The sequence below is a fragment of the Apis laboriosa genome, unplaced genomic scaffold, assembly GCF_014066325.1.
Source record: "Apis laboriosa isolate Shangri-la unplaced genomic scaffold, ASM1406632v1 scaffold14409_cov159, whole genome shotgun sequence".
NCBI lineage: Eukaryota > Metazoa > Arthropoda > Insecta > Hymenoptera > Apidae > Apis > Apis laboriosa.
In genome coordinates, this window is record NW_025221511.1 from 210,863 (window position 1) to 238,443 (window position 27,581).

A 27,581-nucleotide genomic window follows, 5' to 3' on the forward strand; every position below is an offset into this window, starting at 1 on the left:
GCCAATAAATCGGGTGAAAAGGCGCCTTCGTCGCCTTTTTGTCTGAATATCGGTTCGAGCGGTCAGTTTCCACTCGACGAGCTCGAGTAATAACGCGCCGATATCGTTTTTAATTGTCGTCGCGAGAGATATCGCGAGCTGTTGACATTTGCCCAGATAAAGTTTGCTCGAAGGTTGGATCAAGTGGATAAAGATGTGGTTTCGTTTCGCTCAGAAATAGAATCAGAAATAAGAAATAAGGGACAGATCTGGACGGTACGTTTTACGAGCACTTGAGCGAGGTTTGTTATTTTTGAGATCAGGAAGTAGCGTGGGTTTTGATCAGAAAGCTCGTTTCGTTGATTCGTGAAGGACAGAAGTTGAAATTTGAAAGATTTGATAATTGAGAGATTTTAGAATTGAGTATATTTTATTATCTTTCGATATCTTAATCTTAATCAAGTTGAATGTAACGATTTTATGGAAAACGTTTTGAATATGTATTTATATTTGAAACGTTTTGTTATATGTATTAGAAATTTTCTTTAATTTGTTTTGTCGTATTTATATTCATTAATTTTATTTAAAATTTTAGATATAATTTTACGTAATCTAAGATTGGCAAGTTTTCGTACGTTTGACGTCAAAACGTTGTACGTTTCCTTGTACATTTTAAACGGAGAACTCGATGCATTTCACTCATTACATTACTCACAAAATTACATTTTCTGGTAAACAGGAAGTTGGTGCTACCGCATACAGGAAATCATGGTTGCTTTTAACTTCATTGTTTCAGATTCCACGCGAAAGCTACAGGATGTCCTCACTGAATTTTGCGGATCAAACACAACACCCAGCGGTGCACCCAAATATCATCCAGATGGTGTAAGTTTGAACCAAAATTATCCACAAACTAAGGTACTAGTAATGGTTTATTATATTTATTCGGCATGATCTTATCGCGCGTACATTTTCCATCTTTTCTTTGATTGACAAAAATTTTATCACTTTTTATCAAAAATCGAGTGATTATATCGAAAATAAATATATATGGGGAAGAAATAAATTGCTTAAAATTAAATAAATAAATATATTATTCTGTTATTATTAAGGTTGAGTTAATACAATATTTCGTTTTTAATTGTTTTCATTTAACATATAATTTTATTCTATATTGTAGTTCTAAAAGAATATGTTCTCCATCGTTTCTCTTTTTCTTTCTATTTAAATTTTGTACAATTTTATACAATTCTAAAAATTTGATTTTCATTTCCATAATGATAGTTTCCTTTTCAAATAATGGAAGTATTTTCTGAATTTTATATAATTGTGTTTTTTTAATGGTATTTATACATATAATATCTATTATAAATACTCGTATCGATGAGCATTATTGTATTTACGCAAAATATTTTGAAAAATTTCAACGCAGAGGTAAATTTGAAAGGCCAAAACTGTATAAATGTAAAATTTTGTTACGATAAAAATTATTTTTAAAAACATTTATCTTCCCCAATATATTTATTAAATAGCATAAGGAGAAAAAATAAAAAAAAAAACGAATTCACTGAAATCGTTAATGATGGCTAACTTTAAATTGAGCGTCGTCTAATTTTCCACGATCAAACGATTCCCATTAATTCTCTCGCTTGTTTCGAGAAAAATACGATTTTCCTTAATATTTCGAATTCTCCGTTGTTTAAATGAAAGACTCGAGGAAGATACGATATTCATAAAATATGCTCAATTTTTAAGAGAAGAAAAGATATAAAAGAAAGAAAAAGATGATGTAGAAGAATAATTAGATGAATCAACGTCATTGTAACATTGAAACGATCGAATAATACGTTGCGTACTTGAAAGCTTTAATTCTCAGGGTATGATATAATTACGATTTTTCGTCTGTTTTCTTTCTTTCCTTTTTTTTTTTTTTTTTCGACCAGATACAGTCGTCGAAAAGTAGTCGACTGAATTTCCCTCAATGGATACGCGAAATAATGTACTCGCAATTTGCATTTTTCCTTGCTTCGTCGGTTGTGGTTGAAATAAAACAATACTGATAAATAATAAAATGTGACGCGATGAAATAATTTCCACAATTTCCGGGTAAACATCTTCATTTTATTTCTTTTTTTTGTTTTAATTTTTTTTTGCAATAATGAATTGTTTATCGAAGTACAATAATATTTTTTTTACGCGACCAACAAATTTTTTATCTCAATACTCTACGTAAATATATTTACAGTTTCTTTTTTTAAAAATATCCTTCTGATTATTCATTGATATAAATATGTTAAATATCCAAACGTTTAATCGTTGCCGTTACAAAACCTGCTTGTCGTAAAAGACAAACTTCACTGGTCAGAAATGCGTTTGTATGGCGTTATATTCCTTAATACAATAACGCAATCATATTCACGCATGAAGAATATAAAAGTGTATGGAACACTTATGTAGGCTAGAAATTTGTATTAGTATGCATCGAGGAAACGCGTGTCCCATAAAATCTCAAATTATTCCTGTAGCTATTACAGTGGGAATACGTCTGAGTCCAGAGGAACAGGTGCGAGTTATTGCGAGTTTATACCGCAGGATGGTCCTCCACGTATGTTTGTGTTTCCGTATATGCGGGGGCGTGTGTTGTTTATGATGGTATCCCCAAATCGATCATACCTCATAGGAAAAATTTGAAAAATTCGAAATTTATTCGAGACATTTCTTTGAAAAATATCTAATGGATTGTACAAGATGGATTCGTCAATTATTTTCTTCTATTTTCATAGAGAAAATTATCATAGAGAGAATTCTTTGTTACTGCAATAATTTATTATTTAACAGAGAATCATTTATATAAACGCAGACTCGATATCAAGATGCTCGTGTTGAAATAAATGAAACAAAGTTGAATTTATTTGATGAAATTGCGTTGGATTTTTTTTTTTTTTTTTTTTTTTTTTAGAAATTTCATTTTTAAAGCGAATGTTTCTGTTGTGACGTAAGTGGTCTCTTGTTTTCTGGTAGAATCGTTGGAAGAAGGTATCACAGTCTTACCATACTTTGTTACCAGATCTTTGAAGATCAATGTTTACCGACTGGCTTGACATCCCTGTCTTTTTCTTTTTATCAAGAAACTGGATATCTGATACTCTATAACCTCAGATTTCTGTCATCTATAGATTATAACCAAGTATTACGTTACAAATTAGGAAATGTTACAAAAATAATTAACACAGAACAATTTCTTATAAAAGCAAAAATCAGAAAACGATTCTCTGATATCCTTCACTAAAATCTATCGTTATAAAATATAACGACGTCGATCTCCATTCAAAAAAGTTACAAACAACATCAAAAGATTATTTTTAATGTTTATCGAAGCATTAGTAATAATTGATTATTAGAGAAATTTACGATGTGATTTTTTGACGCAATGATAAAACTATGAGAGTACTAGGTGTTATCGTAGTCGACTGATAATGTCTCCTGACTGATAGATTGTCGGGTGGCGCATCAACCATAGGGAAGCTGTGAAAGACGAGTATACGTCGTTATCCGCCACCAGGATAACGATCCCTTTATATCATGCTCACTTACACTTTTATATTTATTTTCCTTTCATATCCAACCTTCCTCCTCACAAATGTAACGCAAGAAATTTTTCCGTATCTTTTTCAAGTCTTTTTTTTTTCCAACTAATTTTTTTTTCTTAATTAATTCTTATCCCCTTATTTATTTATCCCCATTATACAGAAATCGTCTTCGTTTAAAGTAAATAATATTCATCTTTATTCGATTCTCTTTTTTTTCGTTTATCCTTGAAAGAATTTAAGTGAAATTATCCTTGCACAAAACAGGATTTGTTACGCGTTTGACGTAAATACAATTTGCCTCGTTTTATTATGTACACGATACTCATGGATATAAATAACAGAGAAAATTCTTTGATCGAGTAAACCGCTCTTCTTTATCTATAGAGTGAGAAAGAGATCTATCAGGATGGATCAGTTTGGTGGAAAAAATAACATCGGTTAGCACTAACCGATCGTCCATCTAATTCGAATTTTCTCTTTCCCGGAAAATGGTTAAATTCTGCGAAAGAGTGATAGAAAAGGGAAAGACAAGGATTTCGGATAATTAATCCTATTGTAGAATTGCTCGGAAACTCGGAATAATCTCTCTGAAATTAATCGTTTATATCGAACCGTAAAATATGGTTTCTGTTAACAAATGACTCCGCTGGATTCAATTATTTTTCATTTAATATCTGTTCCTAACGATACTATCAAAGCTTTTAACAAAATAAAATTACGAATAAAGCAATTGATTATTTAATTAAAATTTTACGTTTCGAAAAATTTTTCCAATTTTTTCCAACTTCCTAAATTAAAACTGCTTTGAATTATAAACGACATCCGTTCCCCACAATTTTCCACACTTTTCTTGAATAAGAAGCAACGAACAATGCTTCAAACATGAAACATTGGACAACTATTTGTACATTTTAGTTAAAGCAAAACTCAAAGAACAAAGCTTCAAAGTAACGGGATGAAAATTTTCACTGTTTCCAATTTCTCAAATTAGATTATTTGCCTCTGTCGAATCTTCTCGGCAGGAACTCGAGAGAAACAAAGTGAAAATTTTCACTGTTTCTGATTTCTCAAATTAGAGTTGGCTGGATTGAAATCCCCCCCCGCTACGGAACCCAAGAGAAACAAAGTGAAAATTTTCGCTGTTCCTGATTTCTCAGATTAGAAGTGACTGGATTGAAATTTCTAGGCGAAGCTCGAAAGGGACGGAAGGACCGTGCCGTGGCAAAACGTTTTCGTCCTATTCACTGATCGTGAATCATAATTGAACATGCCAGACGTGGTTAACTATTCGGTGTCGGTCACGATCGACCTCAAATCTTCTCACTGACCACTACTGAGAGAATTCAATTTGCTCTGTCACGCCTTCTCCTAATACACGCTATTAATTATGCACGCTAGAATTAGGATATTCGCCGTGGACACTGATGAGCGAGCATTAAGAAGTTCAATTTGCACGGGGGAAGCGTGGAATCCACTACTGTGGACTTCCGGCGGATAGGAAATCTCTGCCGTTAATTCGAGAAGTTCTGGCGGAGATCTCGAAGCAAAATTAATTACCAACGAAATTATCTTGGGAAGATAGAAGTGAGAAACGATTTCTTTAAAATTTCTTATGTCACGAGTTTATTTGACGATTTTAGAAAAAAAGTGGTGTTTATAATCACTTGGAATATTTCGTGTATTAAAATACTGTTTGAATGAGTTGTTTGAATCAATTTTTGCTTTGTTATAAATATAGACAATTTGGATTTTAATAATCGTGATTTATGGAATTTCAATAATGTTAATTTAATCGAATTAACGAAGAATTAGAAAATGTGCGGTGTAGGAAAGTTTCCCTCGGTTTGTTTAGGTTGCATGTTGATTGGTTGTTGTCGATAATGCTAATTTTCTAATTAAGTGTCCTAAGTGCCACGACTATCTTACTATCACGCGACCTTAATGCCAAAAAGAATTAACGTGAAGTGTGGAGAGTTCATTGGAAAGGTCAGAGGATCTTCTTTACCAGTAATTTCAACTGTCTATCATTTCCATCGTTATAATATTGAATTTATCAAGATATCAAGCATCATAAAAATCAAATATACTTAGAACAATTTGTATTTATTTATTTTCTATTTAACGTGATTTCATTCATAAACTTGATGAAAGTGTATTTTTATTCCCGAACAAAAGAGAATTTATCTTAAAAATTATCTTAAAAATAAATCGAAATTAAATTCCATCGAATTTCCACCGAATGATTTCAACAATATTCAAATATTTCCTATTTAATTCGTCCTTCTGACCGTTTGAGCTCACGAGTCGCCCAAACGAGCCGACAAAAGCTACTCACAGGAAATCAGAAATTCAAACGCAACGAGGAGGAAAACACAGACGGATTCCGGCCCGGGCAAGAATGCTGGTCGAGAACTCTCAATTAGGCGCAAACTTAGGGTCACGTTCCGTATAGTTCGTTCGTGTTCGCCTGTTTGAACGCATATTTCCGCCATTAACCCGTCAAATATGCAAGAGAAACGCTCCATCGAGTATCGACTACGTCCGATAATGATTCTCCGCGGAAACACGAGTGGCTCCATCGAAACCCGAGATGGTTGGCAAAGCAGCTTACATCTCGTACACCCGTTTCACGCCGTTGAACACGGCAAATCAGGTTTATCGTAGAGACCCGAGTCCCTTTTCCTTTATCGAAGGAAAACCAATCCGTTGTCCCGTTTAAAAAAAAAAAAAAAAAAAAAGGAAAAACGAAGCTTCCTTTGCGACTCCTTTCCTTTGCCAATCTCCTGATAATTGTTTCCTGGTAAAGGAAGGATACGAGACGATTAATTTCCAGTTAGATGTTCTACATATAAACACAAATAAACGTATAAATGCGGTTTACAAGATGCGGATAAACAGGGATTAAATGCGAATAAATTGGAGGTCAAACGATATGGATAAATAAATGATGCGATAAACGAACGTGGGAATAAATAAACTACGAGTCAGAGATATAAATAAGCGCGAGTGAAAGAAGTCAATAAACGGATCGACGTGATCCGACGAAGGCGACAGGGATTCTGGCAAAACTGTAAACCGTGGAATTAAATGCCGGTGTGTTAGATGAAAGATAATCGAGCAACTGAATCGAAAGTTAGTTTCGACGATCAAATCGAGGAAAGTTGTCACACATCGGTTGGGATGCCTTTTTTCTTTTCCCAATACTGCGTCAGAGTGCAGAGGTCGCCGATATCGAAATCCAATTTAGTGGAACAAAGGGGACCGCGAATCTGGCGCGTACAAGGTGTTAAACCCTTCAACGGTCCCTAACTCTCGTCATACTTTATATCACTGGACTAGATTTTTCGAAATTTCCTCTCAAACTCTTCCATCGTGCTATATTTAAGCTTTAGAATATAAAGGTGAGAATATACGCTTGAATATTTCAGTGGTTTTGCTTTTCATTGGTAAAATCGTTAAAAATGTAAGAAAGATGGTAAAAAGCAGAAAATTATGAAAATCGTAATCGTAAGAGTTTATTATTGTTCTAATTTCTATGTATCAAGGATTCTTCTTCTATTTATTTGCTTTTTTTTTTTTTTTTTTTTTTAATAACTGAATAATATATATAATAAGAATGATTTATTTCGATCGATCAATCACAAAAATTTTGTCACATCATTTTTCTATAATTCGATATCTATATGTTAATAAAAAAAAAGCATCGATTTAATAAAAACGAGAAAGCATCGATTATATCGTTTCATTCTCTTTTGTTCGAACGATTGATGGACATATCTGTTTCCATCAAAACTAAAACTTACAATTCTCGCGAGATTCAATAGAAAATAAACCGACATAACGGTATATCTCTCAAATAACCCACTCGATAAAAACTATCTATTTTTCAATCGAGTACACCAATTGAAGTACGGTAAAAGTTGAAATAACCGATGTGACAAAATCATCCCTCAGCAATTAGAAAATCGAGCCAGGAATCGGGTGATCTCGATTGAAATCCAATTGCAAACACAATTGGAAACATCGAGTCGATAATTGGACAGGGGGAATCCTGTTGCAACGAGAGGCACGAAATATTCGTCGAGAAGATTTCTGACTAATCGCTCGTGAAACGCCTGCATCTGTTCTGGCCACGTGCCAGAATCCGGAAGCGTGAAAAATCACGCAGCTTCGTTTTACTGGAAACACGTTAATTTCCGCCAATTTCGCACGCTTTTGCCAGAGCGCGCCATTAACACGCAGCACGATGAAAATCTCGAGCAATGAACGAGTGATTAAGGAACCGTTTGTTCTCGGTTGAACAATCGAGTGGTCGTCCGATAGTTGATTCTTCCAGATTTTCTCCATGTTTCGTGACAAGAGTTTGTTCAATTTTTCGATCGATAATTTCCATCTTGGATCGAGTGGATGAAAGGAGAATGGGGGGGATGAAAGAGCGACGATTAATGCGATTCGCGGTCGTTCTTTCGGTACGTCGCCTTGTGATTGATTAAGGTAGTTCGATTCAAAGTTTCTTAGCTACGTCTTCGATGTAAAGTTTGTTGAGGGTGAGCGAGAGAGAGATGAATTTATTATTTAGAAAGTTGCACCAATAACTTGGATTAATTTAGTAGAGAGCTAGTTAAGCCGCTACGAACTTGATTATGTATTTAATTAAAATCCATGTATATGTATATAGTTGTGGATAATTACCGTGATAAATTAATATTCTTTATCGTGTAAAATTTATTATCGAAGAATTTATTCGGCTTGTATAACGTGACGTGCTTCTTCTATTAGTCGATGTATATAATAATAACGATGAATAATTTTATAAATATCTTAACGAAAATTAAATACGAAGAAGAACGAGAAAAAATAATTATATTTCTTATTCGTTAGTTAATATTCCCTTTACTCGTAACGACCAAATTTACCGCCACGCTCTATATAAATAAAAAGAATCGTTCCACGCGTTTTACTCCTCTTTTCCAACGATTGCTTTTTTTGCGATTAAACTGACCTCGCGTATCCAGCCTCCGTGGTTTTTATTTATACGAAAGCAAAGTTGAAAGTTTGCCGAGTTTAAAAAATATTCGACAACGAAAGAATAGCGCCAAGCAGTGGGTAAAAAAAAACTCTGGATCTCTTTGAAACTGCAACAACCGTAAAAGTTTCAAACGAAGATAAAAAAAATGGGGGTGAAAGGAATGGAAGAAAGAGAAAAATTTCGTGAGATTTTATTTCTACAAATGGACCAACAATTTTTTAATCCCTCGCCCTCAAAAAGTAATGCTTAATTCTTAATCGGCCGGTTTAAGAAAACTTTTCCCTATCAGAGAGAGACACCAATCAACTTACTGACCGGTGTGTTACCACGAAATAGCCCTCGAACGAGATATCTCGTTCTCGCGTTTAAACAAATAAAGCTGCACGCGAAACACGAGTAAAATTTAAGTGGATAAGCTTTCAATTGCATTAATCCCCGGTTTTAGTGCGTGCTACATTATTTCCCTCGAGTAAAGTTTCCCTGTTCCTCGAATGTTTCCATTGTCCACGAAAACGCGATGTCGTGGAACTAAGATGATGGCCTGTAACGCCACAATTATCTTTTCCTCTCGCGTGAAGGAATCGTGGCTAATTTTAAAGCGGATCTATCGAGGTAGATAACGATTCATCACACTTTCTTCATAAGTAATACGATCCAACTATTCGCGCGATTATTTATAAAAAAAAAAAAAAAATATTAGCTTTACACATCCTTTGACTCGTCAAGGATGGTGGCTCGCACAAAGCTATCCCTGGAAGATGAACCATGCGTTTAATTTATTATAAGACGATTATTTCTGAGAAGAAAAAATATCTCTCTGCTCTTGACCCTTACTCTGACCTTCTTCCGCCCTATTTCCTTCTCTCTCTCTCTCTCTCTCTCTCATACACACACATACACATTCTCTCGTGCACCGATTAACCGCTATTTTGCCTCTCTTTATATAACTATCGATTTATTTAAACGCGCATTACATCCCCTGTCCCCCTTACGAAGTTTCGCCTCGTCGACGAAACGCGTTGCCTTCTTATCCTGGGATGCGGAGGCGGATTGGATCTGTACGAGAAAATTTCATTCGAACAATACCTCTGTGATGTTGCCTAAATATATTCCCGTCCAATGTTCCCCTTCGCTTCGACGATCCTCCATAGGTGGAAATTCGCGCCCATATAATAGAAACTCGTGGCCAAGTATCGTCAAACTGTCATGCATAAAACATTAACATTAACGAAAGCAATTTACCGCGCGAATATTCTCGAATTTTGTGAATTCGCCTGTTATCAAAGCTGCGAAAAAATAAATAAATAAATAAATAAATAAAGATGGTGGAGTTCGAGATATTCGAGTTATCCATTTTCGAGGAATTTCCAGAGGTATAAAACCAATTTCACGGGACTCAAGACGAAGATAAACAAGAGGAGATCAGGATGAATCTCGTAAAAGAAAGGGGTTTTATATCGAACATTATACGCCGATATTTTCGCTGGAAATGGATTTCTTCTGCAAGTCTGTGCAGAGACATCGCAATTGTATATCATCTAGAATTCTGATGGAATCGTATCTGACGATGCAATCATTGTTGATCGTGATAAAACGCAAGTGATCGACAGAATAATAAGTAATAGGCCAAATGTTTCGATTCATAATAATTTAACATCCATGAAGAAAATTTCCTTTGTTTTTTAAAACTTTATCTTGTCATCAACTAATTTATTTTATACTTTTATACTATATAGTGGATTAATATAAATACAATAATTTGGAGAAAGAGAGAATATAGAGATAATTACATCGAAATAATTTAATAATATTCTATCTCAAAATCATTATTTTATTGTTATTATTAAGTAAAATATTAATATACGATACATTAATAATATATATATATTACATAATTTAATAATATTAATACAATAATATTGTCTACCAACACAGAATTATTATTTTATCATTCAAAGATAAAATATATAATCAATACAAGTATAAAATTAATTAAATACATAAAATATACGAACGAAAATTAATATAATACACAAAATATACGAATATTATAAATTAACATTTAAAAAAATACATAAAATACAGCATTCGAATTAAAATCGTAATCGACAATCTTCCAATTAAAATTCCAATTAATGAACACCGGATTACATCCCCCGTCCGTTCTTTGCACCAGCCAGATGGTGCACGCAAAAGTGCGATAACGTCTCATCGGTTCGGGCCAATTAACTTAAGGAGAGGAGATCGTCCGAACGTAAGTAACAGTACTTTCGATATTAACGAACTTCCACTACGACAGATCATTAAAGCAAGCAAAGATTGCCTTCTTCTCGTGTACCCCACTCTTCGGATTCATTCTTGGCGGAAGAGGTGGACGCGTGGAGGTGGACGAATAGGCAGGGTAGAAACGAAAGATAGAGAAAAACCGGGTGGATCGTGAGGGTGCGGTTGCCTAGCTACTACGTGACGTCATTCGTGACGCAGTCGAGAAGATCCGCATGGAGAAGACGAGGAAACGAGATAGAGAGAGCGAGGTCAAAGCGTCATCATCCACGGGTATCCTCTTCCAAAGGTGGATTGACCGGATATCTTCTTTTTGCAGGTTCTCGAACCCCTCTGTCGCGGAATTTATCTCGTCACGGTGGATGACAGGGATGTAAAACGCATAAAAAAGATCCGCTTTCGATGTGCGTACAGTTTATTAACCAGCCTATTTGCGTAGGATGGATATCTTCCATAGCGTAAAATGTACTACTGATTTGGCGGGAAAACGTGTTGCGGAAATATTAGAGATCTTTAATGTTTCTTGGATAATGAAATTTCTGGTGAATCGATTTGAATCGATTGTTATTTAATTAATGAAATGTTATTTTGACCAAGGTAATGAAAATTGACACGTGAGTTGAACAATGAAATTTGAAATCTTATAGCACGTGTATTGCGAAGATTAAGATGTGATACAATTTATCCTACTCGTCAAAGTTACAATTTAACTATCGATGAAGTTCAACAATATATTTTGATAAACGAAGAAATAAATAGCATTATTGATATCGGAGTGGAGATTGATGTTTGACCATGGCAAGTACTACCGTGATGTCTCGAAGAAGAGATGGGAATATTAGAATTTTTCAACGAGTTCCCGCGCTAATAAGAATAGCATTGTCGTAAATATGGAATTCTCCGTGACCTCGAGAATCATACATCACGTTCAGACGTGTAAAAGATATATCTTCCATAAGGGGAACTTGTCGTCGAGGCACGAAGCGAACGAGCCGTCGGATATTACATTTTCTTCGGGTCGTCTCATCTCGCCTTGCAACGATTATGGCCACTGATGTCAAGTTATTCACGCTCGATGAAGCATGCCACGGGTATCATCCCGTGTTGCTTCTGAAAACGATGATGAAAAAGATTCGGCCGTTTAAGTCATCATACATACCTGTCGCCGCTTTCTTTCGGAATTCGCATTGACCGATCTTTTATCTCATTCGTTGTCTACCCATCAATCATTGAAATCGATAAATGAAAACGGAAATTGATAAACTCTTTCTTAAAAACATAGAATTGATAGTCTTTTTTATTTTATTTTTTAATTCTTCTAGTTCTTCCTTTAAACTCTCTAGATATTGAATTTATTTCATCTAACTTATTGATATTCGTGAATTATATCCTTCTTTCTTCTTGTTAAGGTTGTTTTACCTTGTTAAGGTTTCATTTTTTAAGATAAGTATCACTTGCTAATTATTGTTCTTGCTCTTAGTTTGCAAACTTGAATTGTCTATTCATCTTCCATTATTTACTCTCCTTTTGATATTTTATCCGTTTCTCTCTTGAGTTAAGCTATTTTCCTATTTATAATTATTTTTTATTCTTCCATCTATATTTATTATATTATATTAAACGTATCATCGAAGAATTATCTATAAGGGAAATAGCGAAGATCTGATAATGAAAAAAAACGGAAAAAGATCATTCTTATTACGAACTTCTCGTTCCCTCTGTCCATATAAAATGTTTCATACTCGGTGAAGCTTGATTTCCCAGATGATTCCATTCCATATGCACGATCCATTGGAATTCGCAGGAAATTGGCAAGATAGTCGACGTAGAGAAATCCCTTTTTATGCCATACGTGGCTCGTTCTTGAAAATAATTGTTCTTAAGCACCACTAGCTTCCACGGAGACGTGTGTTCAAAAACTGTCTGAAGAAAAACCGGGTCACGTTGAAGAAGTGCATCGTTCTTAACGTGTACCCATCATGCTGTGCCGTAACGAGTATCACTGTTTCCGGTTTGAAAACTCGGAAAGAGCTTGACTAAGGGAACCGACGCCTTGTTTTCTCGTTTCGCTTTAATCGAGTATCTTTCATTAAAGCCCTCTCGGCATAGCATCACGATGAAAGGCTCGTTGGTTAAGTAATGGATTGGAAACGACGAGAGCGAGATGAAAATGGGGAAAATAATAATTGAAAAACGCTCGAAACAGGACGAGAGTAGATTCTTCTCGCAATAGATATCGATCCTGTTTCTTCTCGCGCGAATGCTCTAATTAACGGACGCCGTATAACTTTGGCTTTTTTATTTGCGTGAAAATTCGAAAATAACCGTGGATAAACCGTTATAAAAAAAAAAAAAGAGGCAACAGAATTGATCCGTCTCTCGAGAGAGGGGGAGAGACATAAAGATTATTGGATGGAAAAATTCACAACGATTTCACGGTAAAATCGTCGTTTCGATGTATTCTATTCACGTGGACGAAAATACTGTTGCGAGGCATACACGCATCGTTACGTTAAATCACGATTCGCCCGCGAAATTTTCCGCTAACGAACTGAATAACTGAGTAAACGTTTTGGACAGCTGGCAGAAACGATAAAAAGTCGGACGAGCTGGACAACTACGAGAACATTGATGTCGTTCGATGGTTCTTGCTGTATATAAAACGCGGAAAATAACGAGGTGGATATCACTGTATTCATATCGTAGAACATCGTACAAAACGTGCATAAAAGGATGTATAATTCACGATATTGTCAACTTATTATCTCAAAAAATTCGGAACGGAATGAAAGAGAGAGGAAAAAAAAAGATCGACGATTATACGTTCATCGAAGATCTGCATATCGTCAGTGCAACTATAAAGCGTGCAAGTTTGCGAAATTTCAAGGTAAAAGAATTACGCAATATTCGAGGAACTCTGAAATTCTCTGCATCGTATCACGTATCGATACAAACTTCTTTGGTATCGAGAAATACCAAGGAGAATGCGAATATTGCACGTATAGAAAAAAGAAATGCATTAAAGAAATATGGAATCACGATATTTTTTTCTCGAGGATGCGAATGTTTCTTACCTCTTTGTAATAAAAAATTGAAAGCAACGAGGATAGAAGAGGAGGAATGGAACGAGAAAAGAATCGAAGGATCCCTGTGGAAAAATTTACTGCGCGATTTCCACGTTGCTGCGGTGGCTGTTTCTTGTCCGTCTCTTTTTTTCTCTCCCCCTACAAACTGTGTTTATCTTCCTCTCTCCTTGCTGCCTGCTTGTATATCCAACGAAGTTTCAGCAATCGCGGGAAAATATTTACAGAGATCCTCGAAGCCACGGTTTTTAAGTCGAGACGGAGGAAGGAATAAGCTAAGGCGTGAAATTAAAGCGACGTCTTGGGAACCGGCCGACCAATCCACGAAAACCTTACCTAATCTCTTTTCTTTATTACGTTCTCAAAGCGACCATCACTTCGAGCCTCGATTTTCTATAAAGCTCGAATCGCTTGGGTTATTCGAATTAAAACAACGTCGAATTTGAACAACGTGGAAATCATTTTATTGGCGAGAAATTTATTCGAAATGTTTTTTTTATCGATCACTTCAAATCCTTTGAATTTAAAAACTCTACATTGTTAACGAGCACCTGTTATTTTACGTAATTTGAAGTAGCCTCTTCGAGTTTTAAACGAGGGAGAAATTGAGGTTCTTTCAAGTATTGCTCGAGTTGGAAAAGATTTCCAAGATACTAGGTGCCAGTTTCGTGTTATTGATTTTACAAGTCAAGCATTTTCACGGATTTTGTAAAATTATCAGATATACGAAGAAATATTATTGTATTTCATTTTTCTAATTGCCCTCGTATAATCATCTCTGATTCGAAAATTGCAATCATCGGTGCACGATGAATTCATACAGTTTAATCCCGTAGAATAATGGCTCACGCTCGATTGTACGCTTTCGATCAGCTTGAAAAGCATCGAGAGTGAAAAGATTTGAAGAATCGTGTTTCAATAACTTCCTCTATAACCGAGTATTATATTGAATATTACGGTTGTGCGTCTTTTCGAATATCCGATGATTATTAAGAAATAATAAAAACCGTTTCTCGCTCGAAATAGATCGCTTTTCAAAATATCGAACGAACGTGAAGAAAAAAAAGAAGAAAGAAAAATTGCAAAGAACTACTTATTATGCGATAAAAGTAGGTCAAGCATGCAGATCGTCTTTTTCTTTTAAAAAAAAAAAAAAAAAAGGAATTTTGCAATAAAGTAATTTTCTCGAATATTATGTTCCTCGAGGATAAACAAGCTGTAATATAAAATAATTACGCATGGAATTCCTTCTCTGTTCTAAACGATTTTCATAATTAGACGAATGGCGAATGATTGCGCTCAAAAGGAATTCCCTCGTTAATTGAAAAGTGGACGAGAGGTAGATATTACTTTAATTCGTTGATAATCAAATCCATTTCTTTCGCCGCGCTCTTTATCGTTGGAGGGGGGAAAAAAAAAGATGGAAGAATTTAAAGAAATTCGATTGGAGACCGTCAACCGATTGAGATACATCGAACGCAAAATGGAAATTTTAACGAAAAGATATCCTTTCATCGATTGAGGAAGTTTCTCTTTCAACTCTCATGGAAAATGCGGGTGAAAAGCGAGCCGATTAACGATGGATAAGAAAACGTATTTTGAATCTCGTTTTGTGCCGCGCTGTTTCTCATACGTAAATAAACAGATATTCTTTTATTGGAAGCGCTGCTTTTCTGGATTAGCGCCAGATTTCTTTTTTTATGAAAAATGGGGTACAAGTCGATCTAAAACGAGGGTTGAAGAATTTAGAGTAGAGCACGGTAGAGAGAGTAGTCGTAAAAGTGGACGAAACGTATTCGCTCGAGATAGATTTATAAATCAATCATTCTGAAATATAAAAAGTGGAACTTATTACGGATCAAGATCTCATTTCGCAAGATCGTAAAAAATGTTTTAATCCCTGAATATCACCGTATACACGCGTTATGAATATTTTTCCCATAGATATCTTCGCATAAATGTGATAATAGGTAATAATATTTAACGAATTTCAAGAAGTTGGAAATCACCAAACGAACGAAATAAAATTCATTGATTCTCCCTTTTCTTTGCATAACATTTTACAAGAAGAAAAATTGGAAAGGAAAGTTGGAAAACAACGTTTCATTGGTGATATTTTTGAATATCGAATTGCCGAAAGAACGAGGTAAACATCTGCGGCAGCGAGAAGAAAATGATGCAGTGACGTCATTGCACAGATGCACTCCAGATGCAGCGCGCTGGGTGCACCGACCTTCGGTGCCGTCACCCCGAGCTCCCGCGGCTAGTGACGTCATCGTTCACCCTCCCTCCCATCCCGGTTTCCATGAGAACAATGACGTCACAGTTTCCGGGCCGTGAATCCACCTTGATTCCCGGTCGGTGAACCAATATTCGCGGATTTTATCGAACGAGCCCGTGACTCGTCGCCTTTTGCGCCGGAACAAATGGACTGTGAAATAAAACTACACGTTCCGCGTAATACAGCATGAATAATACAACGGTTCCGGTCCAACGAAATAATTAAAATGTCTCGTAAAACGAAACAGATTGAATCGAGAATCGTTCGGTGGAAAAATTTTCAAACTTCGTTTCCAAACGCGTGTATTCTCTGTCGAGAATATCTCTGTTTATTTATAAATTCTGAACCGAGTAATTCGAGGAGTCTAAGGGGAGAATCTCGTCCCTTATTTCATTAAGAAGGTGGAAAGAACGGATGAAAATGGTCGAGATAAAAGTGGCCATCTATGTTGAACGCCAATATATTATTCTTGAAAACGTTGTCCCGAATCATTGATCGTATACCTTGCACGTAACGACCGACCTCTTTCAATCTGACAACACGTAATACGCGAGAGATCTTTCCGATCTTTGCGGTCACAAAAATAGGAGGAAGTTTAGGAATTCGCCAGATCTTGTTGCATATGCTTTACGATCGCAAAACGAAAACTTCCCCTCGAGTGGAGTCAGGAGTCAGGCTTGTTAGCGAGCACCTCCATCAAAAAACTTTGCTTAAGGATAACCTGTGCGCCTTTACGCGTGTTTCTGATTTTAATGATCGTTTTACGTTGTCCCACTACTTTACTTCTTAAAAAAGCTATTTGAGTAAAGTTTTGATTAAACGATCCCTTCGGACCGGTACATTTACTCCAAGTATTCTTAATTCTTCTCGCTTAAAAACCCATGCATAACTTAAGTTAAACTGTGAAACGTTGAATTTTGATTGGATATCCTTTTTTGACCATTCTTTATTGAACTTTTCACTTGTCCATTCTTTTTAGGAAAAGATTTATTTCATGTCGATGATCGGTTAGATACCTGTCCCTTATTGCTTCTTCGATTTTTATCTTCATTGTATTCTAACAAAGATACGAATACACGTGAGCGTGAGTATTATCAGAAAACCCGGATGCTGGATGAATGCGTGCGTCGAATAGTGCGTACTATAGTTATCACGACAGCAACAAACAGAGAAGCCCCGGTTATTTTCGGAGTATCAGCCGGTACACTGTATATTTAGATGATACGTATGCGTCTATAATGTATGAACGCGTGTGGCTACGCAACTATTCCCTTTCGAGTGACGCACTCGAAGAAGGGTGCCACTGACCTCCTCAATAAACAATCCAATTGAAACGTGGAAAACATTCGTTTCTTTTTTTCATATTTAGACGTGTTACGTTGCGGAGATATTTCTGGACATCTATGCGTGAGCTATTTTGGATTGCAATATAAGAGAAAATTAGAAATTGGTATGATTAGTAAATTTAAGTAGTATAAGTAAATCTTAATAGCACAGAAAATTGTTATCGATGTCTTAAAGATATCTTGTAGTAAAAGTTTTATCTTATTGTATAAATTTATAAATATCTTGAAGAAGAATCATCTTGATTCTTACAATATTCAATATTACAGAAGTTTTTTTTTTTTAAATTTTCTAAATTTTAACAAAGTTTAATATTTGATATAAATCATATATTTTTACTGTTACGCATTAAAATCTCGAGACTTTTTTATATAATATAAATTAGAGACATTCAGGTTTAAAATGCATCTCTTCAAGGTATCTATCAAGTTAGGAATTGTTCATAAAGTACAAATACATTCCATTATCAGTAGGTTAACATAATAAGCTATCCATAGTCGCGATCCATTGCAGGAATTTACCACATGGAATCCTAGGAACGAGAGTTGTCCAATAGTCTGGATTCCAAAGAAAACTTGGAGCAAAAATTGGACGTTCCCTCTTCAATAATATCCACATAACAGTCCAAAGAGAGAGAGAGAGAGAGAGAAAGTTTGTTAATAAGAATGGAAAGAAAATTGAAAGTCCGCTACTTCGAAAGTAGCATTCACGACCAGTTTGCAGACAGATTTAATGATACGCTTTGAGTTTTACGTTTTACGTTGAGCTTTTTAAATTCTGATATACAGACTATTCTTAGCCGATCCCCTCCAATCGATTTCGGTTTATTTGAACGTTTCTAAACGGGAGGTAGCAACACTCACAAATGGTATCTATATTTGTTTTAATCAATCTAAAATATGGTTTAAACTGTTTACTGTCTGTCAACGAATCGATCTTCGAATCCACGAATTTTTAACTGTTTTAACTGTTACACGCCAAACGAAAAAATTGTTTGATCTCTCAATTTAATTTCGCGGCGTGGAAACTACTCTTTCGCCACAGAAACTCTCCTCTAGCGAGTTTTATCTTCTTTCATAGGTTTTTCGTTTCTCTCTCTCTCTCTCTCTCTTTCTCTGTTCGTGTTTCACCGTTTATTTTATTTTCTCTCTTTTCCAGTTCCCAATTTCTCAAAAGTTAGACGGTCAACTTTTTCTTCGTCGACCGATCTTTTTAATTTCCCTCGATGATCCCAAGGAACACGAGCGATTCATTCTTATTCCGCGTGTGTAATTTCCAGCTAGAAAATTTAATAGCTGTCCAGAGAATCGAAGACGATGCAACGATGCCAATGTGCCTGCTTTTTACTCGTCTCTCTTTTCGAGAACGGCTCGTACGACAATATTGAATTCGAAAGAAGGAAATCCATCTCCCTTCTCGAACCACTCTCCTCGGGAGAGCTACTTCCTTGTAATTCAACGGGTATTGGCTTAAAAAGTATCCAAGGATACTTACTCGTCGATAGCTTTATGTAACGTGTTCGAGCCACGAAATCGATGCCTCTAATGTCGACGAACGAATCGTTCAACCGTATCACCGGCGGAAGATCATACAATCCGTAATTTCTTCCCATATTTTATTCACGAATTCAACCGTGCCTTACTTCAAACTTCTCGCTCAAGTTCGAAGCCCGCTTCCGAAAATAACAAATATTTTTCCGCCCGAGCGATGAGAATAGAGGGGAAGAGATACTTTGATGAAAGTGTTCGAACCGATAGAAGAGAGGAGCGAAACTTTTCTAACACGGGGATATAAGTTCGATCGAGTGGCTTCCATTTTGTCGTCGTTTAACGAACACGCGATTCACTTGCGCCGATCTTTCGTACCAAAGAGACAATGACCCAGAAGCGATTGTGCGCTGCGCTTCCCAATGAAACTTGGAACTTTCTCGAAGCGAGGCATAAATCTCATCGGGTTGGAACAACCGATCGATCCATACGCGAGATATAAAGGATGTGCTCGATGCGGAAACAAGATCGAACGAAGAATCCTTTCAAGAATGGGAGCGCCTAATAAATATGATTGGATCCGCGAGAGGATAATCTGCTCGTTTCATTTTATCCGATATGGAAACTTTTAATTCGGAAACGTGGTTCCTATGGAAAATAAATTAAATTCTTCACGCTGTGAAGATTGATTTGAAACAGGGGAAGCATCAAGAAAATTCGTGTTATAGTTCGGTAAATGGAACGAGTGGAGTAGGACTCGTTATCGCGTTTGCATTGCAATTGTTCCTCCTTTGGAACGTGATACTGAAAAGCGTTTATCGATCCGCGAGATAGTGCGAGAAACGAAATCAAATCAGACGATGAACAAGAGGCGGAGGGGAAAGTTACGTATCAGTTTGATGATTTATTCAGTGAAATGGAGAAGAATAATGGGAATATTTTATTTTTGATTCCTTCCCTGATTGAAATATAATTACAACGTATATAATGTTGTTATCAAAAGAATATTCATCACTCTCTATTGATTCTATTGTATTAAAAACTTATTAATATTAATCGAACGATTATACGATTAATACTTTTTTCCTAGAAATTAAATAATAAGATCCGAAGTTTGGCTTATAATTTATAATAATAAAAAATTATTACAAGTATTTGGATATTACATTTTCGATCAAAATAACTCTCTTCTCGGTATAAAATTCTAAATGGTACAACAATACAAAGGTTTTTCTTCAGGATATGAAGGATGCTTCTTAGAGCAAAGAACTGAGTACATATGATGGTAGAAGTTCAGCCAGACTCGTAAGGGTGAAAAGCTTATTATGTTTGTACAAGGTGTGGATTCTCTCCATAAGAGGTTTAATTGAAACCAACCCATCATTCGTGGCAGACAACCTTTAAGGTCTCCTTATAGCCAGGTACATGGATGATACTATTCCTGGCATTTGAATTGTTGACACTGCTCCACCCCCTATCGAATAATCGAATCCTCTACACACTGCCCGTATAACACGTGTAAACATGTGTTGAATTTTAACCACGATAACACCGTTGAATGAAACTTTCTTTCCTCGCTTCAGGTTAGAATTAACAGATTCGGATTAACGAACCGCCCTGCCTCTGGTTAGGAGAAATATTTAAACAGATGGGCTGGTTTAAAACGTTTCAATTCAATCCTGTTTCGTCGTTTTAGATTGTTTTGATTTAACGAGTTTTTGTTTGCCAGAATTTAACATGGATGTATACAATTATTTTAACTTACTCTTCCACTCTTGTTAAAAAATAAAATGGTATAAAAATAGATTCATTTTATACAAATACACGCGGAGATATTTATTTGAATATTTAAACAAATGGAAGAGTATCACGATGGAATGGATAAAATTAAAAGTTTTAATTTAAAACTTAAGGGATTCTAACGTCCTGGTGGTGATTTTCTATTCCATTAAAGAGATGCAAATCCACCTTTTAACCTGACCTCTGATATTACGGAATCTAAGGCCCACTAAGTAGCCTTTCCGGCAAATTCTTCGCCACTGACGAAACCCACTAGGAACGAACGCTTCTTTTTATCCTTTCATTACAAAGTGCCGACAAAGTCTCTCACACAGACCCCTATAATTTGCAACACATCTTTTTTACATGCACGAAAAAATTCTCCTTTCCTCTTTCACCGTCAAAGCCGAAACACGGCCAATCGATAAATTTTTCCGAAACGATTTCTTTCCCTTATTCGATTCGATTTCTCGACAACATTTATTCAAAATTATGACATTACGAGTGTTTCCCCAATTATCCAAGATATATCAAAATTTATAAATCTCTATAAGAATAGCTTCGGCCATCTTTCATCGTTTACCAGCCGTGTGCCCCATTGGAAAACACAAGCGGCTCCCATAGTGGACGTAATACCAGAATCCATCGTTTCCCATTTTTCTTCATTTCTGAGCTGCGTATTAACGGGGCAATGAGTCAATTTTACAGCAGCCTACGTGACATTTGAAAATACCTCACCCTCTCTCTCTCTCTCTCTCTCTCTCCATGATCCAACAGCTATGATCCTTCACCACTTTGACCTATATACCCAGCAGCCTTATCGGGGTTATGACGACCTCACGATGATGTCATCGTCCCACTGACGTCACCACCACTCCCTTACGTGACCATTGAGAACAACCTCGTTTCTATATTCCCTCGCACCCTCCCTCTCCTCTTCTCGTTCATCGTCTCGCCCTTCACAACTTCTCCGCGCTCTGTATCTCTTCCCAAAGCTTAATGGCCGTGTCCTGTCTCATTCATGCGGATATTCCTTCAGACAACGAGCGTGACCCAGTTTCCGGGATATTCGTATATCGAGGATAAGCCGCGATACGGTCGATTCGCAATTCTTGAAAGGAATTCCTTCTTGCTACCGTTCGACTCGATCATCTCTTTCTATCCTCGATGAAATTTCTCGGCTATTTTCCGATATTGATTTTTCTTCTCTTTCTTTTTCAAATATTATTTCTTTCTTTCTTTTTTTTTTTTTCCTCTGTTTTTGTTTATTGGATTATTAGGTATTGGACGAGATAGGAAATAGGTTGGGTTGGGTAATCGTTCGACGTGAAATACAATTTCAAGACGATCCGTGTTAATCCTTTGGAATAATATTTTGATTTATTAAAGCAATCGCCTTGATGAATCTCCACGTGACTTCTTCTCAGATTATTATTGAACTTCCGCCAAGTTCAGTGAGACAGCAATTTTTACAATTTTATTATCAATACGATAGATTGAACTTCAAAAACGATTTGGAATAATATTTTTTTAATATAGTTTAATTATTAACAAGTTGATAGTCGTAATAATCGAATGAAAAATTTGTTAAAATATTACGAATCATGTTTCTTCGAAACATTTTCCCCTCTTTCGATTTCGTTGCACAACTTCGAACACGAAGCGGCGTCGTAAAAAGCAGCTTTTCACAAGACCTTATATACTGTAACGGTTCTTTTTACACCATAGCGACACCGTAACAAGCGTTTCACTTACCAATCTAGAGATTTAAATGATTTACAAGTGTATAGCCAGATTCAAAGTTATCGTAGAAAAACGATTTATTAAAATTTTCCTTTCTTTCCCTCCTCTCTCTCTCTCTCTCTCTCTCTCTCTCTCTCTCTCTCTCTCTCTCTCTCTCTCTCTCTCTCTCTCTCTCATCATGAAAATTATATTGACTCGTTAAAATTGTAGGAGCCTTTTAAGGAAAATGCTGAAAGTGCACCACTTGGCTTAACTAACCGGCCAACGAGTAAGTCGTAAACCGTGACCCGAGTACAATCGTTAGTTATAGTTACGATCAGGTTGAATCGGTTGTTTCACTTTAGAATAGAATGTAAAATCGGCAATGTTCACGGTCCCTTGTTGCTTGCTTGTTCCTTGCTCGCGAAAACACCCTGTTAAATACGATTGCGGCGTATATGCCGCGTTGCCTATTAAGTAGTAAATTCGAGCATTCGCCGGACCAATTGCATCCGCGGTTAATCGATCGATAACAAGTGCATTTGCGAATTCCATTTCCAAGTCTATGTTTTCCGTACGGAGAAACTACTTTAGAGAGGAAGATAATGAAAGGGGATTCAGAGTGTTCGAACAAACAGTTTCATAATTTTCTCGTACTATGGTAATTTCTTTTTTTTTTTTTATCGAATATTTGAAAAACTCGATAAAGATTTATATTCAGCTGTAACCGATAGTGTTTATCACGTAATAAAATATATGCAGTTCGTCTGTATATTAAATGATATAACTTTCTTTTCTTAGAATCTTGAGTATATATTTATCAACGTTTTAATAACATTTACATATTTCTTGAAAGAGTATAAATACAAATAATCAAAATCAAAATGATAATGCATATAATTTTTGCATATACAGTTCTGTGCATATATTTCTTAAAAAATTATATTCTTAAAAAAAAGGTATGAGAAATCGATATCTTCGAATGTTTACGAAAATATCTGTTAATCTTTTCAAATATATTTATCCGATAAATAATACCGATCTCCTCGATAAGATGTATAAAACGATACGAAACGCGAAATTTCTTGAATCTCAAGCTGTGAGCAACGCGATATTTTATTACAAAATTGAGTATGTACTTTTATTACAACGTGAAATAATAATACGCTTCGATTATATATCGATAAATTGCTGTTTTTTTCTTGGAATAATCCCTTATTTCGGGACATTGTTCCGTTATAGCTCGTGAGTAACTACTTTAACTGTGGTTCGTTCTAGAGCTTTATCGTTCATGGTGTTCAACAGAAGGTGAAGGTAAGAAAGAGAGATGGAAAGGAAGAAAGATGGGAGAAGAAAATGATAAAGGCAACGCCCTTGGCGCCGGAACATCGATAAATGTCGCTCTCGAACGGATCTGTTCAAATAAAACGCGAAACTGGGTTGGTCGTTAGCGACTCGTGGCTTGTTTCCTCATTAACTTGACTTGCAATCAAAAGATCCTGACGAACTTAGGCCCTGAATCCTGATGCAAACTCGGAAAGCTTCCATAAATAAAATGATCGATTGTCCAATTCTAATGAGATCCGCAAATTATTAATTATAATTAGTATTATATAATTTGTAATAAGTGGAGATTTACAAAAAAATGGAAAAATATAATACGTTATTAAAGTAAGAGTGTTTGTAATGAGCGTTCTGATAACGAAGGGAACACATATTAAAATGCCAAGATAATTAATCATTTGTGATATCGCCGACACATTATTCGAGACACCTTCACTGAAATAAACAGCTGAATGATTATAATTGGCATTCATAAGCGGCGACTAATGAATGTTAATTAATTTCACGCGAGCATGTTGCAAGGTGTCGTAATTATCGATTATGTTAAATATCTGTACAAGTGTTGAACAAAATTCTGTTAAGCGAAAAACGAATTAATTAACGACGCCAGCAAGTATTAAGTGATAATCATGTTTATATTGCTCGAATGTAGAAAATATTCAAAGTTGAAGTTATTTATCGGGGCGAATAATACTTGTACAACTTCACAATCTCCGTAATATTACACATACGACGATTAATTTCGATTGCTCGATTACTCTTCAATTTAAATATATAACTTAATTTAAGTGTAATAAATGGGAAAAGGCATGCAACCAATTTTCCCCATTCGATCATTTTGCGTCAAGTAACATTACGATATTTCTTGCTCTTGATCAACAGGTATAAGGGCCGTCAGCCCAGTTAAATATCCAATCAATTAAAACAATTGCTTCATTACACAGGTGCTCGAGCAACTTTCACCTGAGCCTCGATGAAATTTAATTTCGATTCTGCTGTGCGATTATACCGAGACAAATGTCCAAAGATTTCCGTTGCAAACCCTTTTCCGCCGGAAACGATTACGTTACCGTGTCACAATCGGCACCGTTATTTTAATCTGTACGGAAAACGATTTTAATATCTCTCCTGTCTCAATTTACGATCGGATGGAAGGTCATTTTCTGAACAGGAAGTTTCCCATATGGTGATTTGAAGCGCGTGATAGAATCTCATTTCGTACCGCGAACACGATGTGCCGCCTTTGTGTGCGGAAAGCTTATGCGTTAACAAGATTTAGATCACCGCATAATCCATGTATAATAGCCGTTGATCTGGATCGACCAGTCCCGAGCAAACTATTCAGCATTGCTGATTACAAGATGTCTATTGCTATTATCGAGCTAATATATTCACTATGGGAATCGTGAAGATCCGATAAATTGGCTGGTTGGGAAAATTGGAAAGCATTTTTAACACACTATGATATAATAAATAATTAAAAAAGGATTTTAAAAATTGTCAAGCCTTTTGAATAATTTAGATTTTAATAAGAATTATACGTATTATTTGAATATTTTTATGGCCATCTTTGATCTTTGAATCTCAATGGTGTACGATCTTGATTTTTGATAATTTTTCAAATTTTAGAAATAGTATCAAAGATAGTTTTTCCACAAGCTCGAAATGCTATATATTTTTGTCCAATGAAAATTTGTTTTATAGTTAATTTGTCGGATCAGGGATTTGATAATTTAATGTTATATTTAAATTATACAATGCTTATATGCTTCTACGATAGGTTTCAGGGTTAATAACTAATTAAATTAAGTGACATCGATCCGGTTGCGTAATAAACACTTCGTAATTTCGATATAGATTCCCTTAAATAATGGATTTACCGTATTTATGTCTTATAAGTTGATGCTTATTTTTTGATTGAGCTACATCCTAAATTAAAATTAAAACAACTCATTCATTGGATATTGCCAATTTGATTATAATTGTATGTTCGTTTAACATTTGGAATAGATTTAAAATATTATTATCGCTAAGATAGTGAATCTTTGTTTCAGGACATTGATTATGAAGGATTTCGTAAATTTCTGGACACCTATCTCGAAGTGACAACCCCTGACGAACTTTCACGACATCTTTTTTTGTCGTTCGTTAAAAAAGTGCCACGAGGAGTCGATGGGAAAGCTTTTAAGGTAGGATATTCTTTCTTATAATTTTTCTAAAGATTTTTCTATTTAAAAAAAAATTAATAATAATTTTCAAGTATTCTTATTGTATTAATATTTAATACAATGTTCGATGTTCGATCAAATTTTTCACGCTGATTTTTAAATTAAATATTCGAAGATTTATCAGAGATAGGAATCTTTGCATCAGGAAATGGCCGTGCTTTCGTCGACGACCGCTTGTGCCGCCATTACGTCTCACACAACGTCCAGCAGCAATGTGAACAGCACAGGTCTACCTGGTGGGACATCGTCGGAGGGTGGACACGGTTCCTCTTTGGCTGACAAAATTCACGGTCTCACAGAGAAATTGCAGGCGTTGGGGCATCATAGAACGGACAGTGAAATCTCCACCAGAGCACGCACAGGTAATTAAAATTTTATTTTTGAAATTACATTTAAAATCAATTTTTGAAAACTTTTTGACAGAGAGGAAATTATTGTTATTATTTTAATTACTTGCTCGTTTAATCCTTGAAACGTTAACGAAGGAAAAGTCTATTTAGAATGTCCTTCGATCATAAATTTAGATCTTTGATAAAGATATTTACAGTGTAAACGCAATATACTTACACGTAAACGCGTTGAATCATCTTTAATCGGCGCGAGTTTACAGCTATATTTTGCAATATTAACATACTTTGAAGAGAAAACAATGAAACGTTTGCACTAACTGGTTGTTTCTCACGGGATACGAAAGGATCAGACAATAGATATTTGCAATACATTTCACCGTCGATAGACAATTCTAAGAGAACTATGTAATGCACACTATACGTATATATCCTCTGAACGTTATTTTATCCTTACAAATGCTCGACGAACGACTACGAACGACGAATTGAAAAATGTAAAATATAAATCATTGAAAAAATTGATTTAAATTTCAATGATACGCATATTCATAATTGGAAGATTGAATAGTTTAGCAGATCAAATAATTTACAATCTTCGATGATATAAAATAAATAAATTTTACCATTGTATAATTTAAAAAACCATACATTGTCTCAAAAAAATAATGTTCCAACATACAATATTCGTTATCTCTATATTCAATTATCTCTCATTCTAATAAGAAGCGATAAATTACACGATCGAATGTTTCTGATATTGTCACGAAATAATATAGAATTTCGAAGCGAAAGCGAAAAAAATCGGTCCATCGTAGAAAGTGAATTACCGTGAATGATTACTGATTTCATTCGCTGATTTAATCTCACCACTGATTTTCCATTTTTAATTTTCTATTTTGCCAAGCTCGAGAAAAAGATTTGGTTGTCCAATGGCGATACTACGATAAACGATAATCTGAAGAAAAAAATAAAGAGTTGCACAAAACGTGCGATTTCATTGTGCGGCCTTTTGTTAAGTTTTTCCAGTTGTTCACCGGAACGTTTCTTTATAAAATTCGAGCGTAAACAAAAAAAGGATGAAG

At 35.5% G+C, this 27,581-nt stretch overlaps 1 protein-coding gene across 8 annotated transcripts in view; it reads left to right on the forward strand.

Moving 5' to 3' along the window:
• LOC122721110 (diacylglycerol kinase 1) overlaps positions 1-27,581 on the forward strand; it is an 83,455-nt gene that overhangs the window by 39,208 nt on the left and 16,666 nt on the right. For 3 of the 8 annotated variants that reach the window (XM_043948400.1, XM_043948399.1, XM_043948401.1), the window contains 3 exons: positions 776-897; positions 25,976-26,110; positions 26,280-26,511. In XM_043948400.1, the coding sequence (XP_043804335.1) occupies positions 776-897; positions 25,976-26,110; positions 26,280-26,511 (489 nt within the window). Of the gene's footprint in view, positions 1-775; positions 898-4,755; positions 5,154-25,975; positions 26,111-26,264; positions 26,512-27,581 lie in introns of those variants that run through there. The other 5 variants (XM_043948407.1, XM_043948406.1, XM_043948402.1 and 2 more) reach the window with 5 other exon arrangements.